An 18,493-nucleotide genomic window follows, 5' to 3' on the forward strand; every position below is an offset into this window, starting at 1 on the left:
GAGGAAAGTGTTCCCTATTCTTGTCACTGGCTGGCAGGCTCAGTGGCCCAGATGAACTGGGTGCTCCCTAGCCTGACTGCAAGCAGAGCTGTGAAATGGAAGGCAGAGAGATGGGGTGAAGGTCCCAGCTGCTCCAGTCCATGGGAACCTTAGCACTAGGACAAATAAATTTCTGAAAGGAGCCAAGGCTGAGCACCCACAAAACTCAGTTCAGTTACATTCTTACAGCAAGTTAATCCTTGGGGCAGTCAGCAGGGATGTGGTTAAAGACTAGTTATAAGTACCTTCAGGAGGTGCTCTAGGACCCGTCTTCCATGTGCTGCTACTCTCACAGCCACTAGGGCCTTGAACACTTATGGGGCTTTGTGCACATTCCCAGCTTGTTCTAGTTGCATGATTCCACACTGGGCCCCATGGTCCCCTTTACCTTTTAATTTTGGTTCCCCAGGCTCTCTTGGGAGCTGGAGAAACATAGGAAAGAAACAACCTACTAACGGGGTACTGTAAATGTGGCACACTCATGACAGGAAAGATGTGCAGGGACAGGGGAGCCATTGGACGGGCACTCCTTCCTTCTCACACTTCCTCCTTCTGTGTCTCTGTACCTCTGGGTTTTTTTCTCACTGTGTATCTCTCTCTCCCTCAGTGCCTTCTTCTCCCCCCTTCCCTCTCCTTCAGGATTCCCCCCTCGCACACACCTGATACTCAATCCTGGCAGAGTTAATGCCTCTCGCTCAGATCAGATGTGGCACTGGGGGGGGATCATGTGACAGAGGACGGTTGCTATAAATATAGTTAAACCCTGCAATCACTGCCCCAGACGCCTTTGGGCAGGAAGAGGAGAAAGTAAGAGAGACACAAGGAGGAGGGTGAGGGGGGGAAAGAGAGAGAGAGAGAAAGACAGAGATAAGGAGTAGGAGTACATGACAGGCAGAGGCCATGCTCTGGGCCAGCCGGCTAGGTGGTTCAGGGTTGGGCCTAGACCAGCACCATCGTCACAGCTGAGAGTGTGTGTTTGTGGGGCAGGGCAGTAGCATCATGGAGAGTTCTGAACATAAGATGGCAGAGCCCAGATCGGACTCAACCCTGTGGGGTGGTGCTCCTCAGTACGTCTATGTCCACTTTGAGAAGTGCACCAGTTACGGAATCCCGTCGGAGGCAGGGTGCGAGGTGAGGGGTACGGGGGATGACCTGCACTATCTGGAGAACTCCCTCAGCCATCCACAGGTAGGGCTGGGCAATGGGGATGTTGGGGCAGCATAGATCTCTGTGGGGTGACATGGGCGGATGAGGCTGAAATGGTTCTGGGGAGTCCTCCTGGAGGTGCCGTGGAGCATGCAGCCCTATCAGAGTGCCCTTCCAAACCTCTCCCTCCCTTTGTTCCTTGGCCCACAGAGCTGGAATTGGCCCATCCACCAGGCTTCTGTGGTGGCACTTACATTCAGGAACACTGAATAGTGCTGTCCAGGGTTGTCCCCCCTTCAGGGGACACAGAGTACTTCGTGGAGATGGGGAAAGTGGGGTGGGGGGAAGAAAACTGCCCCCATAACATATGTATAGTGTGATAAGAGAAATGTAGTCTACCACAAAAGCATAGCACTGAGACACCACTGTGATAATATTTAGAGAGATCTGGAGAGAGAGAAAAAGAGAGAGAACACATATAGATGTATAGACAAAGATACACACCCGATGCCATGATTTATCCCTGCACTAGTGCTGAGCCCAGCACAGGGACCAACAAGAGACAGCTTTCACCACCCCCTCCCTGATCCTGGGGCTTCTGGGGGCTGGTTTGACTCCTCGTGCAGATTAAGATTTATTCAACCCCTAATGCTGCTCTGATTTGCACCCATGCCAACCTCCCTCCCCTTGCCATGCTCATGACCTGCCTCTGGTATGTTCCCTGCACCAGAGGCTCCAGCGGGGGCAGATGAGGAGCTGGTTATGCTAGCTCTGTGCCTGACAAAAAGGCCTCCTCCACTGGTATTCCCTGGGGAGGCCCTTATGTCTGCTTTTCAGCCACTTTGCTCAGGTTTAGCTGGCAACAAAGGGGCTTTACAATGACAGTGAATTTAGCCCAGTGATTATAGACAGAAAGAGTGAGAGAGTGAAAGACAGAGTGAGAGAGTGAACAGGGCTGGAAAGTATTTGCAAACATTTGTTTGAATAAAATGCTGCCAGTTTGTCTGGATGTTTTTTCTGGCTTCTGTGACGTTGCACTCCATATGTTTTATGGAAATATGCTTATGAGTGTAAATATGATGTAACTGGAATATGCTTAAGCAAAAGGTCTTTTGTAAGGTATCATTACAAAGCTTATAATCTACTGAGTGTGTTCATCCTATTTGTGTGCATGTATCATTCTTGTATCTGAAGCTAGAAATATGAAGTCTAACTCTGAGGTCCTATTGTAATTGTGCAAAGTGTGGGCCATTAATGATGGTTTGGAAGTTTGATGGCTGCCATTGACTTGGACAATTGGTTATAAATGGCTCTGTTTACTTGCAAACCTCCCTGGGTACACGCGGGCCAGCCCTAGAAGAATGAAGAATGAGGGCTCACAGGACATGTGACCATATCACATAATGCTGAAATCCATCTTAAATCTGGTGCTTTTCCATTTAGAAGGAGGGGTGGGGATCCAGAGAGACAGAGGGTTCCCACCTTGGGCCAAAGCTATAAAAGGAGATGGAACAGAACAAAGGGGGCTGCCAGTCATGAGAAATTCCCTAGTTACCACCTGAGCTGGAACTAACAAGGGCTGTACCAGGGGAAAGGATTGGGCCCAGAATAGGAAGGAGTGTAGTCTGTGAAAGAATCTTATTGGAACATCTCTGAGGGTGAGATTTATCTATAAACAGTTTCTTAATATGTTAGGCTTAAAATTGTGTGTTTTGTTTTATTTTGCTTGGTAACTTACTTTGTTCTGTCTGTTATTATTTGAAACCACTTAAATCCTACTTTTTATACTTAATAAAATCACTTTTGTTTATTAATTAACCCAGAGTAAGTGATTAATACCTGGGGGAGCAAACAGCTGTGCATACCTCTCTATCAGTGTTATAGAGAGTGGACAGTTTTTGAGTTTACCTTGTATAAGCTTTATACAGATTAAAATGGATGTATTTGGGGTTTGGATTCCATTGGGAACTGGGTGTCTGGGTGCTGGAGATAAGTGACCTGCTGAGCAGTTTTTGGTTAAAGTCTGCAGCTCTGGGGTGTGGACCAGACCTGGGTCTGTGTTCCAGCAAGCTAGTGTGTCTGGCTCAACAAGGCAGGGTTTTGGAGTCCCAAGCCGGCAGGGAAAATGGGCTCAGAGGTAATTCCAGCACGTCACGTGACAGTCCCGGGGGGGGGGGGGGGTGTCTCTGTGACCGAACCCGTCACAGCCTCTTTCTAGTTGTTTTTCATAAATATTTAGATGAGTGATTTTTGTTGGTATCAGAAAGTGACAATCTGGTGAATATTCATGCACAGCTTCCCATCTTGAGAATGCTTTGATTTCTATCCTCCTGTATAGAAAGGTGTCAGCCATCCAATCGGGGAGCAAAATGCCAGATCATGTGGCTTAGGTGACCAATCACACGGACAAAAATAACAAACTTTCATCAGCAATAGCAGCCACAGCAAAGAGTTACAAGTGGCCCCTAGACCGAAATATATTCACAGGAACCATTTGCTGAATAATTTGGAAGAACGAGCCAAAATAGAAAAATTGGAAAGTGTCTGCAAACAGAAAAGTAGTCTAAATTTGTTATATATAAATTGTTCTCTTCTAAAGATTGCCTAACAACACACAGAATGAGAGACAGATGGATAAACACATACACATACACACACCCAGATAATATATAATATATGCATGCTCCATCATCAAAGCACATCCATACAAACACAGTACACTAACACACACAACCTCACGCATAAGCAGAGCTACCTAGACACACACAAAGCCACCCCCATGTCCACCCGCTCTCACACACAAACAAGCACACAGGGACACAGACACCACAAACAATGACACCAAACACCCTACACACATGCCCTGGTTCCCAGACACTGCATGGAGTTATAAGCAGACACATACCTCAAGTAGTCAAACACATGTTTTTCCCTCAATGTCCTCTACCTGAGTGCACATGCATAAACACGCCCTCATGCAAAAAACAGCATGAAGTCACACGTGTGCATGCACATACACATACATACCCCCCACATGTATATGCGTACATGGTCTCACACATTCTCCTTCAACATCCATACACATGCAGCCACACAGATGTTTGCACACTCACTGAACACATGCACACACTCAGACACACAGCAATATGTACATAGGTCTCAAACATACAAACATATGCACATACAGCTTCACAAAAAGATACATTCATGCACAAACATGCCTTGCACACGCATTTCTCATGCACATATATTGCATGTGCACAACCCCCCAGCATAAATACATATGTGGACACTCACAGCTTCACACACATAACTTGCACAGACACACATGCATGCACATAACCTCTTGTGCATATATGTGAATGCACACAGCCTCCCAACCTCCCACTCACAGAATCTCTCTCTCTCTTGCTCTCTGCCACATACACACACAGAGAGACCCTCATGCACATGCACTGTCCGATGCATACCCACAAAGAATCATCTATACATGAATGCTGCTGCACAGTGGAGTTTTGGATCATTCTATCTCTACATCTTAAATAAGACGCTTTCCCAAAGAAGTTCCAGGTGCTGCAGGGAGTGCAGCAAGCAGGTTGTGAGTCACACTAGAACAGTCTCCCATTCTGAGTCCCCCACTCGCAGCAGGGGGTTCTCTGAGCAGTGAGTGGGCGAGCAAAAGGGGAATTGGAGGTACAATAATTACCAGGAGATTGCTGTGGGAGATATGGTGGATGAGGCAATGACTTTATGTCCCGTTAGGTCTAGAGACTTATCTTGATATTTAAAGTTACACATGAAATGAATATAGTGAGGTCTCAAACATCAAGCCCAAGAGGAACTGTGGCCACATCACACTGCTAGTTGAAGTAGAACTGCAATAGCAGGGGGCTGCCGGGCAGGACTGAGGGGCATTGACAGGGCTGTGTGGGGAGCTCAGCACTGGAATAGCATGGAGGTTGCAGGGCAGGACTGAGGGGCATTGGCAGGGCTGTGTGGGCAGCCCAGCACTGGGACAGCAGGGGATGAGGAGGCTGCTGTTAAGGCTAAGGTGAATGGGAAGCAGTTCGTGTTTTGGACTGAGTTATACTGGCAACTGCATGCAGTTGCCCAGGACAAGAATAGCAAATCGGTAAGTCTTGTGAGATCATCACTACATACATACATTTTACCTGGTGCTCTCTCCAGCCTCCCTTAGAATAACTCAAGGCATGAGGCTTCCCTCACTTCCTTTGGGAATCTCTTCTGTGCTCTAGTAGATTACTAGATTTCACCACTAAGAAATACTTTCTTATATCCATCCTGAAATTTACCATTGCCCAATTTCATTTAATTTACTTTTAGCTTCTTCTCCCTCCTCAGTATTTACACCCTTCAGATATTTGGAGCCTGTTATTATGTTCCCTCTTAGTCATCATTTAGCCGAGCTAGACATACTTAGCCCCTTTAATCTTTCCTTTCAGGTCCATCCCTCCAGCTGCTTCTCAGGATCCTCTGCAAATTTCCTGTTTTTTTCTGGTACTGAGGTTGCTCCCTGTGCTGAAAAAGTGAAGTCACTGAACTAGTCCCATCAAGAGAGGGACTGTCTCTCACACACATACCCCACCCCCAGTCAATGGCAGGAAACCTGTTGTGCTATTTTTTTAGTTATACATCTCTTCTCCCCTGACAGAATGGGGAGTTCCTGGCATATCCCAGTTTTCCTAAGTACTAGGAATGCCAGACGCTTTAATTTTCAAGGCTCTGTCCTACTCTTTCCTCCTACCCCTTCCTCCTTATGATCTCAGACAATTCCAGAGGTCTAGAAGCACCTAGAAGCCTGGATATTTGGTCTGCCATCAGAACTGGACAGTTAATGTGATTTTTGGTATCCCCTGCTTCCAGTTGGGCAGGACCTGCTGTATGAAGGCCTTTCACTTGGGCTATTGCAACCCTTCCAGTTGATCCAGTCTAACCAGCCTGAATCAACAAATTTTTCTAGCTACTCCAGATAGGTTTTTTCACCTGGCCTCTTCTAGTTCATATTCCTTTTTCTTGTGAGACTCTTCCTCAGCCCCAACAAACAAACACTCACACACAAGCTCCATACAGACTTTAACCTGTCTTCACTGGACAGACCTTTCTTCCAAGTCCTTTCCCTGCCCCCTGGGACTAACTCATTTTCCTCCAAGTCCTGATTCTTTCATCCTCCTGTCAAATGAGGCTGCCCGGGCAAGTGCAGCAGGAGGCTGACTGGCTGGCAGCAGCACTCAGCTGGGTGGTCCCCTGGAGTTTCTGCTTTCAGGCCTCTTTAGACGAGTCAAAGCAGTCTTGTTTGAGCATCATACATCGCTCAGGTTCCAGTTCATAGCTTGGATGCTGTTCATTTTACCTGAACTAATGACAGTCCATTCCTGGTCCATGTGTGATAATGGAGCAAACATTAGGTGAGGTGATCCAGATACACTCAAATGCATTGGCCGGGTGAAATCCACATAACGAATGAGAGATGGCGCATGGTCTGGCGGCCAGGGCAGATAACTGGGAGTCAGAACTCCTGGGTTGTATTTGTGATGCTGACACTTATTTGCCATGTGAGCAAGTCCCTTTCCTACCTGATGCCTCAGTTTCTCCCTTCGTAACATGGGCATAATAATATTGACCTACCTCGCCTCAGGAGGCTGTGAGGCTTAATGTCTTCCGTGCTTTGAGATCCTTGGATGGAAATGTCTGACCAGGGAAGCAGTTAGTAACTAAATGAAACTGACCCTCTCTTTCCCAGACCTGCCTGCAGTGAGTTCTGAGCTCCTCTGCCTAGCACGTTTAGGTTTCCTGGTATGGGCAGCTGTCCTTGTGACCACCAGCTGGGGTCTGGAAGAACAAAAAGGAGGAAGAGATCTTCTTATGTTACTCAGTGTGGGTAACTCCTGCTCGTGTTAATGGCGGGGGAGATGGATTTATCCTAAAAGACTGGCATTAAGTATGAAATCCCTTGTTCTAACTCTTTGTCCCTTTTTCCCCTTGACAGAGACTTGGCTCCATCTCAGTGTACAGACTGCCTCTGCCTCCCAAAAGTGCCCAACCTGGCCCCACCACTGTAGGTTTCCTTCACTCAGTTCCCAACTCCCTTCCTATAATGCTGAGTTCTCCAGTTACACAACATCCCCACTACAGAAATGATCTAACACCCTCCAAGTACTCAAGATACATACTAACCCCTCCAGCTTCTACTCCTTGCCCACTAGTTCCCTCCTTATCCCTGGATGGCCTACAGTAGCCTTGCAGCAGGCAAGGTGCATTTCTAGGGTGGAGGAGGGATAAGGAGCATTTCCAACAACAGGGTAGTTAGCTGAGGAGCATGCCCAGCAGGTGGTATGGGACCATACAGTGTGCAGGGGGAACTGGGCAGTCTCTGACAGCCAGGAAAACGCCTTGGAAAAGCAGTGACTGAGTGAGCGGAGTGTGATAACTGCTTACAAGTATCTCCAGAGCGTAAACACCAAAGACTCTAGAGAGGGATTGTTCAGGCTGGTACAAGTGGAGATAGCTGAACTTCAGCAAATGGGGGACATTTTGGCCTGGTTAGAATCCCCAAGGGACGTGATGGCAGCCCCATCTCCTGCAGCACTTACAAATGAGTCTGGACAAACCCTTATGTATGGGGCTCAGGGTAACTCATGATGCTTTATGTCTCTCTCTTTTATATCCTGTGATTCTCCTGCTGAAGTGTCTGGTTCTGCTGTTCCAAGCAAGGCCCATCCCCCTCCTGGCACTCAGAAAATCTTAAAGGACTCTTGTGTGTGTGGGCTGGAGGGTGGGGGAGGGCTACATTCTGGGAGGTGTGAAGTGCCAAGACCTCAGGACATGCCACCAGCAGGGGAACACGAGCTTCAATGAGCCCTCAAGCCAACGTCGGGTCATTGAAGGGCATGTGACGAGGAGCCGCCTATTCTCAGCTTCTCAAACAAATCACTCCCCACCCTACTTGCTGAGCCCAGAAGGAGGGAGGGCAGCTACTCCCTCTGGAGCCTGATACCCTACAAGAGAGCACAGCCAGGATCCCTGGAGTTTCCATAAAGAAAAGGAGTACTTGTGGCACCTTAGAGACTAACCAATTTATTTGAGCATGAGCTTTCGTGAGCTACAGCTCACTTCATCGGATCATCATGCATCCGATGAAGTGAGCTGTAGCTCACGAAAGCTCATGCTCAAATAAATTGGTTAGTCTCTAAGGTGCCACAAGTACTCCTTTTCTTTTTGCGAATACAGACTAACACGGCTGTTACTCTGAAACCTGGAGTTTCCATGTAACCCCGGACCTTCTAAGAGTACCTAGTCTCTGAGGACATTAAAGGGTGGGGAAGTCATACTGTTCTGAGCTGGTCTGTCTCCCTCAGCTCAAGTGTGTCCCTGCCTAGAGATCTCTCCTGCTCTCACTCTTTCTCTCTGTGAGGTGGCATGGCTGCCAAGTTTGGTGCAGCTCAATGTGGGACATTTCATGCAAATTATTTAATGACCTAATTTGCATATTTTAACTAATTTGCACATAGCCTTATACTTTCAAGCAGTGATGGAGACAGGGTGTGGAGCCACATAGAAGTAGGCATCTCTGGCGGAGGAGGTGTGGAGGTGTGGGGGTGCTGGGTAGTGGTCTGGGGTGCTGGAGAGTGGTAGGTTGAGTGGCTGCTGTTTCTGAGGTCTGGGGTAGCTATGTGCTCAGAGAGGGCTGTTTGAGGGAGTGGCTGAGGCCAGCACTAGGTCTGCCTCACATGTCTCTGCTGATTCTGCCTGTTGTTCCCTCCCCATTGGAATCCAGCACGGGTAGCTGCGAGAGGGGAGGCAGAGTGGCTGCCACGCTGCCTGCAGGGCAGTCCCACAGCCACCCACCCTGGCAGGAAGAGAAGTTGGAGGCAATTCTTGCAGCCATCTGGACGTGAGAGATCCCAGCTGGCTGCAGGGAGGTGTGACAGGGATGGCTAATGCATGAGGCAGCCCTGAGGGCATCACCCTACGGTGAGCTGCACCAGCCCCCTGTATGTGTTCCCTAGCGATCCCCCAAATGGTATCTCTCAGCCCAACTTTCTCTTTGGCTGAAGAGAGCTGGAGATACTTGTGGTTGTATCTGGTACCCAAAGAAGGGGGTCTCAGAGGAGATTGAGGGCTGGCTGGCAGGTGGTGGAAGAAAGACTGAAATACTGAGCAAACCCCTATCCCCTGCCACCTTCAGACAAATTTTTAAAAATGCCATTTAAAAAATGCACATTCAGGGAGGTAGAGTTTGCTTTAGGCACCTGCAATGTCTACAGCGAAGGGTGGAGCTTCCACCTATCCCCAAATTCCCAGGACACCCACGGGGTTTATGAATTCTTTGTGGGATAACTAAAGTGGTAAAATAATTTCAAGAGTCCCATGCACACCCATAGCTGCTGCAGCCTCCACTCCCTGGGGAGAATGCTGTGTTCTCATGGCATCACAATGCAACAGTGAGTGAAAGCCCCACTGCAACTCATGGGATTTCATGTCAAAACCCGAGGGCATCTGTGTAAGCGGGGGAATGGTCCTGCTATTGTAGGGAACTTTCCTGGCTTATCCACTACCCTGGTGAAGTGGGCTAGAGAAAGGATCTGAGTTCTTGCTCCCACTTCCTTTAACCAGAGGCCTGCTTGACCTCAAGGGCTCCCCTTCCACTCTCCTGTGTGGCAGAGTCCTCGTATCCCCAACAAGACTGGGCCTAGGATTCCTGGGGGGCTTGACCCCCAACCTTGTTGTGGTCACTTAGAGTAGGGGCTAGGATGTCCCCACTCCGGGGTGCTCTCTCTGGATTGGATGCTTCCCTGACCCATTGATCATTTCATACAGTTCAAAGTAAATACAATTTATTAAACAGCAATCCATTAAAAAAATAAGGAAAAAATGGGAAAGGTTAAAGGAAAACACATAACCCTGCTCTGTGGCACGGGGACATCACAACCAGCGTCTCTGGAATGTAAGGGAAGTTCACAGTCTGTTCCTCACAAATCCCAGGCCTCCTTCTTAGGCCCTGGCTGTGCTGCAGGGATGCTGCGGGTCGGACACTTGCTCTGGCGGTGGCCATATGCTCTCAGGCTGTAGGTGGCAGGACCTTTCTTCCCAGTGTCGCCCCGCCCCGTCGAGGTTACGATCCCCCTCGAAGTCTGGCCTGCATGGGTGTCTTCCTGCACTGGGACTGCTGCCCAGGGTCCCCCTTGCTTTCCCCAGCTGCTCACTGCACCTGGCTCCGGATTGGTCCAGGCCCAGCTCCACTCTGCCTCAGCACTGCTGCTGCTGCTCTGCCTCCAGCTCCCTGAGCTGCTTCTCTGGCCCCTCTGGCTCTGGTTGCTGCAGATCTGCTCCCAGGACAAGTCTGCTGTGTGGGCTGCTTCTGTCACTCTGCTCCCAGCACTGACCTGCTTCCTGGGCTGTTTTTCTAACCCCTCTGGATCTGACATAGCTCTGCTCCCTAGCTCAGCTTGGGCCCAGGCTTTCTTCTTAGCTCAGCCCCACTCTGTCTGACCCAGGCAATTCCAGCTCACACAGAAGATGGGACCCCACTGGCCTCCTGACTCCCTGATTAGCCTGCCGGCCCTGTCAATCAGGCTGACCTGGAGCATTGGCCTCTCCCCATTGTTCATGGGGACTCTCAGTCTCAGGGTCCTGATTTCCCATCGACCCTTCCCCTTTCTTTTGGTACTAGGAGCTAGCCAACCAAAACACCCCCTGTGACGTTATGAGTGTAGTATAATATTTCATTGAAAGGTGAGATAAGGCCAGAAAGAATTAATTAACTCACAGACTGACCTGACCCATAGCTGAACTTTAAAGACTGGTTAGGAAGATATGTAAATGAATAGAGCTTTAAAATGCAAGCCTGCATTATTAGAGATAGAAGGGTAGATATGTGCTCAGGTCTTGTGATGTAAGCAAACAAGTCTTGTCTATTGCTATAGCTTTGATTCAAAGATCAAAAAAGGAATATTAACATTTATGAAGACACTTGAGTAAAATTGTATTGTTGTCTATATGTCTCTTTGAAGGTTGTGGTAACCTGTATCTGAACTGTTTAATGGATAAATTACCCTGTGCTAATTGCCATGATGTTTAGGAGAAGGAAAGTTAAGCCTATTGTTTTCTCAGGCCAAAAGGCTGTTGGAAATTTATAAAAACCTTGGGACATGATCCTTCTTCATCTCAGATCTACTTTGGGTTTCAAGAGGGGGAAACCTTAAGCCATAAGGATTGAGATCCCCAGTCACTGACTGGAGTCACACTGAATATGGACATTGGACTATAACCTATGGACCATTTCTAAAAGGATTTTTGGCAACTACAAGCTCATCTCTGCTATCTATCTGAACCTCAAGAATTGAATTCAAGTCTGTATGGAGATTGATCTTTTAATCAACACTCTCTCTTCTTTTTTTAATAAATTTTAGTTTAGTTAACAAAAATTGACTATAGTGTGTATTTTGGGTAAGATCTAAGTTATAATTGTACCTGGGTCTGGGGCCTGATCCTTTGGGATTGGGAAAACCTGTTATTTTATATGATGAAGTAAGATTTTCAGAATTCATAGAATATCAGGGTTGGAAGGGACCTTAGGAGGTCATCTAGTCCAACCCCCTGCTGAAAAGCAGGACCAATCCCCAATTTTTGCCCCAGATCCCTAAATGGCCCCCTCAAGGATTGAACTCACAACTCTGGGTTTAGCAGGCCAATGTTCAAACCACTGAGCTACCCCTTCCTCTCCAAGTCATCATTATATGGTTGACGTGTGACTGGATAGAGGCCTGAGGCTTGGTACTTTAAGGGAACTGCATTGTTTGAACTTCTGAGTAACCAGTGAGGTACAGTAACTCCTCACTTAATGTTGTAGTTATGTTCCTGAAAAATGCAACTTTAAGTGAAATGATGTTAAACGAATCCAATTTTCCCATAAGATTTAATGTAAATGCGGGGGGTTAGGTTTCAAGGAAAAAATTTTTGGGCAGACAAAAGGCATTATGTACTGTACAGTACTGTACTGTGGTTGGGAAGTGCCCCTGGCTTACCCCACACAGGCACAGCCCACTGCAGGCAAGGACGCTAGGAAGCACCTTCGCAGCAGCAGTGGCAGCTTACCCAGAGAAGAATATGCGTCGACTTTGCCAGGGGATGCTCCAGACCCACCTCTTCCTGTCCCCGCTCCACTCCAGGCCCTCCTCTTCCCACTCCCACTCCACCTCTTCTCTGGAGCACACCGCATCTGGAGCAGCTCCTTTCCCCCCTCCCCGAAAGTCCTAAGCGCTGCCAAACAGCTGTTTGTCGGCGATTAGGACTTTCTGGGGGGGAGGGAGAGGAGTGGAGACGTGGCGCTTTCTGACTTTCTGGGACGGTGGGAAAGGAGGGGGCTCTCTTCCCCCTCCCTCCCAGAAAGTGGGGGAAGCGCTGGGAGGGAGGGGGAGGAGGTGGAGAAGGGGAACTTGTGCAATGCTCCCTTGTAAAGTTGCTGCTCTTCCACAAAATCTTACAAGCAGTGGACAGAGCAGGCAGCCAAACGATGTTATAAGGGAGCATTGCACAACTTTAAATGAGCATGTTCCCTAATTGAGCAGCGACGTAACTTTGAAACAACGTTAAGGAGAGAGGACTTTAAGTGAGGAGTTACTGTACTATAGAAGCTGTTTTGTGTTGGCTTGGTATATCTAAATATTGGAATATCCACCAGGTTTTGGGGTTTGTCTGCCCCGTTCTGTTTGCAGTTCACCCTAATTGAGTGACCTCAGCTGGCTCCCACGGGCAGCATCATTACAACAGTCCCCTTACATCTGCACCAATTCCAGGGAGTGTCTGTAACCAGAAGAAATTTCACATTTGATTATACCATACTGTACATCTCTATATATTTGCTGGCTTATTTGAGTTACCCACACCACTCTGTGCAACACCTGGCCTTTTCAGAAGGTCTCTCCTCCAACTATTACCAGGCATAGTCCAGTTTAGTTTATGGGGTTTGCAGAAGTAATAGCACCTGAAAGGGGGATGGGTGCAGACCATGCATTTAGATTAAAATATAGAGGGATAAATTCAGTCCTGGTGTAAGTGTGTGCTCCTCCAGTGAAACCAACTGCTTTGCATGAGATCTGAATTTGGCCCATCTTTTCTAATAGGGGAAGCAGGGTCACACTAGTCAGCCCCGTGAGGTGGAGTGGATCCACAGCTGGGACATAGGGACAAGGCGAGCAAGGAGAGCAGGAGTGGAAACACTAAAGACTTTTGACAGGGGAGTCAGGCCTCCCTGGAGAGGGATCTGAGGATGTTTACACCTTTACACTGTATTATTACTATTATTAAGCTCAAAACAATACCCCCATGGGCTTTACAGAATGAGACAATGCTCTCCCGATACCTGGTGCCATGTCTTGCCGAGACAACAGATGGGGGGGGGCATGCAGGGTCACATGCCCACCCCCACCCCCCAAGATTTCTGCCAGGGTTCACACCACAATATGGTCAGCAGCAACCTTTTGGCACTGTGAAGGAGGGAAGTGACAGGAGCTACTTCCAGATGCAGCAGGGGAGGAGGGGAGGAAGGGATGACCTGGCCATGTCTTTGCAGAGTTCATTTCTTTTTCTTCTCCCCTCATGCCCCCCATTCCCAGCTGGAAGCAGCTTGTTCCTTCCTCCCTGCACATTGTTTTTTTTTTTTTAATTTTGTATTTATTTTATTTTTTTACAAGAGGAATAAAAACTTTTATTTGAAAATAGGCCCCCCACATTTCATATTTCTGCCAAGAAGAGCTCTACAAAAATAATTCTCTAAAGAGAAAATCTGAATAATCACAAGAAGAACAACGTTAACCCTCCCCAACAGCAGCAGGATCAGGCAGCTAATACCTCCAGGCTGCTGCTGGGCACTGACATAACCCAACCACCTCCTGTCCCCCGGCTCCAGCATGGGCAGGAAGGGGTTAAGCCCTAAGGACATATTGTGCACCAGGGCCCAGGGAACCTGACTTCAGGGCCTTCAGTGAACCAGCCAGAGAGGTGGCTCAGCAGGGGAGGATACAGGAACAAGCTGGAAATTGCTTCCCCCCCCCAACTCCAGAGCTAAGCTGAGGGGTGGAGAGGCTTTCCCATGCCAGTGCTGTGCAGGGCTTTGGCACATGTAGGGCTTGGCTCCTCCTGGCCAGTGACTGGGCCGGTGGGTCTTGAGCTTTCCCAGGGCGCTGGCCCAGCCAGAGGCAGTGGGGGAAGGAAGGAGCCTGACAGCCAGGCTGTGATGAGCTGAGAGCTCTGACCAGGAGCTGGTTCTCTGCACAGTGCTGGGAGCAGGATGTGCCCCACCTGGGGCGATATGGAGGAGCAGCGGGGCTTAGGGGGTGAAGGGGCAAAGCAGGGAGAGGACAGTGAGAGGGGGAGTCCATAAAGGTGACACGTAACTGGCCGCCGCCTGGTGCCTGCCTGCATTGACTAACCACCACAGCTTGCAATGCACAGTTAGTGCCAGCCAGAAATGGGATGCGGGACGGGTCTTGAGGGCCAAAAGCCAACATGTAGCAGGGGCTGTGCTGACAGACCAGAGTGGGGAGCGGCTGGCCCTGCGCGCTGCATCTTTGCTCCGTCACCAGCCTTGCACACGCACCCCCATCGTCAGTCACTGTACCCCCTCCCTGCTCCCTGCTAGTGGGCTGGTGACTGACGAGCAGGGATCTGGCCAGCAGCAGGACCCGCCAGTACTGATGCGGGGTGGGGGGAGACAGAAAATATGGGAAAATTTACCCATTTTAAAGAAAAAGTCAGGACACCTGCAGGGGGGCTTAAATACGGGACTATCCCTTTAAAAACGGGACATCTGGTCACCCTAGTCATTCCCAGCTTGCGTAGACATTCCTGCAATAGCTCTGATTTAGCTAGTGCACTGAGAATAGAAGTAGCCATGGTGGTGCAAATGGCAAGCCGCCACAAGTATGATCCCATCCAAGATGCAAGGCACATACTGTGGGCAGCTAGCCCCTCCCACCACTGCATCTGTGCTTCTATTTTTAGCACCCTAGCTCAGTCTGAGCTAGTGCAGGTATGTCTACTTAAGCCGCTAATTACACCTTCCAGCTCAAAGTGTAAACATAGCCTTAGTATTTACCATCTCAATGATTCCAGATCAACTGTACTCCATTTACAAGTAAAAAAGTTTTCTTTTTAAAAGCAGCACCACAACATCCCTTTGAGATGTGAGGGTCAAGCTGGGATCTTTCCATCCTGCACAACATCAACATAATTAGGCTCTCTGTGACACCTGTGCCTTTCGGGAGGTGGTGGGGGGCAGTTTACAGGCACAGATAAGACTACACTTTGAAGACAATGTGGTTGCACAGGTGTCAGTGAGGACACAATTTGTGTAGCAGAACCTTTATTATGGTTTATGAAGAGGGAAGGAGCCCAGCTTGACTCTCAAATACCAGGCTGAATGTGCAAAGTTGGCAGCAGGTGAAAATGTTTTTTTACTAGTAAACTGCATACGTTTGAGCTAAGAAATGATAAACACATAGCCCTATCATGGCATTTATGTGGACATGCTTTTTAAAGTCCTGAGGTAAGTGGGGAAGTGGGATACCGGGAGGAAGCACGAGCAGGAGATGGTGAGAGGGAAGGGCTCCTGCCTCATACTGAGAAAGAGGGACGATCAGCCATTTATCTCAAGTGCCTATACACAAATGCAAGATGCCTGGGAAACAAGCAGGGAGAACTGGAAGTCCCGGCAGAGTCAAGGAATTATGATGTGATTGGAATAACAGAGACTTGGTGGGATAACTCACATGACTGGAGTACTATCATGGATGGATATAAACTGTTCAGGAAGGACAGGCAGGGCAGAAAAGATGGGGGAGTTGCATTGTATGTAAGAGAACAGTATGACTGCTCAGAGCTCTGGTATGAAACCGCAGAAAAATCTGAGAGTCTCTGGATTAAGTTTAGAAGCATGAGCAACAAGGGTGATATCGTGGTGGGAGTCTGCTATAGGCCACCGAACCAGGGGGATGAGGTGGACGAGGCTTTCGTTTGACAACTAACAGAAGCTACTAGATCACAGGCCCTGGTTCTCATGGGAGACTTCAATCACCCTGATATCTGCTGGGAGAGCAATACAGCGGTGCACAGACAATCCAGGAAGTTTTTGGAAAGTGTAGGGGACAATTTCCTGGTGCAAGTGCTGAAGGAACCAACGAGGGGCAGAACTCTTCTTGACCTGCTGCTCACAAACCAGGAAGAATTAGTAGGGGGAGCAAAAGTGGATGGGAACCTGGGAGGCAGTGACTATGAGATGGTCAAGTTCAGGAAACCTGACACAGGGAAGAAAGGAGAGCAGCAGAATACGGACCTTGGACTTCAGAAAAGGAGACTTTGACTCCCTCAGGGAACTGATGGGCAGGATCCCCTGGGAGAATAACATGCGGGGGAAAGGAGTCCAGGAGAGCTGGCTGTATTTTAAAGAATCCTTATTGAGGTTACAGGGACAAACCATCCCAATGTGTAGAAAGAATAGCAAATATTGCAGACGACCAGCTTGGCTTAACAGCGAAATCCTTGTTGATCTTAAACACAAAAAAGAAGCTTACAAGAAGTGGAAGATTGGACAAATGACCAGGGAGGACTACAAAAATATTGCTCAGGCATGCAGGAGTGAAATCAGGAAGGCCAAATCACACTTGGAGTTGCAGCTAGCAAGGGATGTTAAGAGGAACAAGAAGGGTGTCTACAGGTATGTTAGCAACAAGAAGAAGGTCAGGGAAAGTGTGGACCCCTTACTGAATGGGGGAGGCAAACTAGTGACAGAGGATGTAGAAAAAGCTAATGTACTCAATGCTTTTTTTGCCTCTGTCTTCACGAACAAGGTCAGCTCCCAGACTACTGCACTGGGCAGCACAGCATGGGGAGGAGGTGACCAACCCTCTGTTGAGAAAGAAGTGGTTTGGGACTATTTAGAAAAGCTGGACGAGCACAAGTCCATGGGGCCGGATGCGCTGCATCCGAGAGTGCTAAAGGAGTTGGCGGATGTGATTGCAGAGCCATTGTCCATTATCTTTGAAAACTCATGGTGATCGGGGAGGTCCCGGACGACTGGAAAAAGGCTAATTTAGTGCCCATCTTTAAAAAAGGGAAGAAGGAGGATCCTGGGAACTACAGGCCAGTCAGCCTCACCTCAGTCCTTGGAAAAATCATGGAGCAGGTCCTCAAGGAATCAATTCTGAAGCACTTAGAGGAGAGGAAAGTGATCAGGAACAGTCAGCATGGATTCACCAAGGGCAAGTCATGCCTGACTAATCTAATTGCCTTCTATGATGAGATAACTGGCTCTGTGGATGAGGGGAAAGCAGTGGACGTGTTATTCCTTGACTTTAGTAAAGCTTTTGACACGGTCTCCCACAGTATTCTTGCCATCAAGTTAAAGAAGTATGGGCTGGATGAATGGACTATAAGGTGGATAGAAAGCTGGCTATATTGTCGGGCTCAACGGGTAGTGATCAATGGCTCCATGTCTAGGTGGCAGCTGGTATCAAGCGGAGTGCCCCAAGGGTCGGTCCTGGGGCCGGTTTTGTTCAATATCTTCATTAATGATCTGAAGGATGGGATGGATTACACCCTCAGCAAGTTTGCAGATGACACTAAACTGGGAGGAGAGGTAGATAAGCTGGAGGGTAGGGATAGGATACAGAGGGACCTAGACAAATTAGAGGATTGGGCCAAATGAAATCTGATGAGGTTCAACAAGGACAAGTGCAGAGGCCTGCACTTAGGACGGAAGAATCCCATGCACCGCTACAGACTAGGGACCAAATGGCTAGGCATTAGTTCTGCAGAAAAGGACCTAGGGGTTACAGTGGACAAGAAGCTGGATATGAGTCAACAGTGTGCCCTTGTTGCCAAGAAGGCCAATGGCATTTTGGCTGTATATGTAGGGGCATTGCCAGCAGATGGAGGGACATGATCGTTCCCCTCTATGCGACATTGGTGAGGCCTCATCTGGAGTAGTGTGTCCAGTTTTGGGCCCCACACTACAAGAAGGATGTGAAAAAATTGGAAAGCGTCCAGCAGAGGGCAACAAAAATGATTAGGGGACTGGAACACATGAGTTATGAGGAGAGGCTGAGGGAACTGGGATTGTTTAGTCTGCGGAAAAGAAGAATGAGGGGGGATTTGATAGCTGCTTTCAGCTACCTGAAAGGGGGGTGCCAAAGAGAATGGATCTTTACTGTTCTCAGTGGTAGCAGATGACAGAACGAGGAGTAATGGTCTCAAGTTGCAGTGGGGGAGGTTTAGGTTGGATATTAGGAAA

General features: G+C 48.5%; 1 protein-coding gene across 1 annotated transcript in view; it reads left to right on the forward strand.

The window, feature by feature from the left end:
• The first annotated feature begins 1,038 nt into the window (after positions 1-1,038).
• The window catches only part of CLCN1 (chloride voltage-gated channel 1), a 53,251-nt gene continuing 35,796 nt past the window's right edge, over positions 1,039-18,493 (forward strand). Inside the window, exon 1 of the mRNA XM_073331061.1 lies at positions 1,039-1,227. Within this exon, the coding sequence (XP_073187162.1) occupies positions 1,039-1,227 (189 nt within the window). The remainder of the gene's footprint in view (positions 1,228-18,493) is intronic.

Source organism: Lepidochelys kempii, chromosome 1 (genome assembly GCF_965140265.1).
Source record: "Lepidochelys kempii isolate rLepKem1 chromosome 1, rLepKem1.hap2, whole genome shotgun sequence".
NCBI classification, from domain to species: domain Eukaryota; kingdom Metazoa; phylum Chordata; order Testudines; family Cheloniidae; genus Lepidochelys; species Lepidochelys kempii.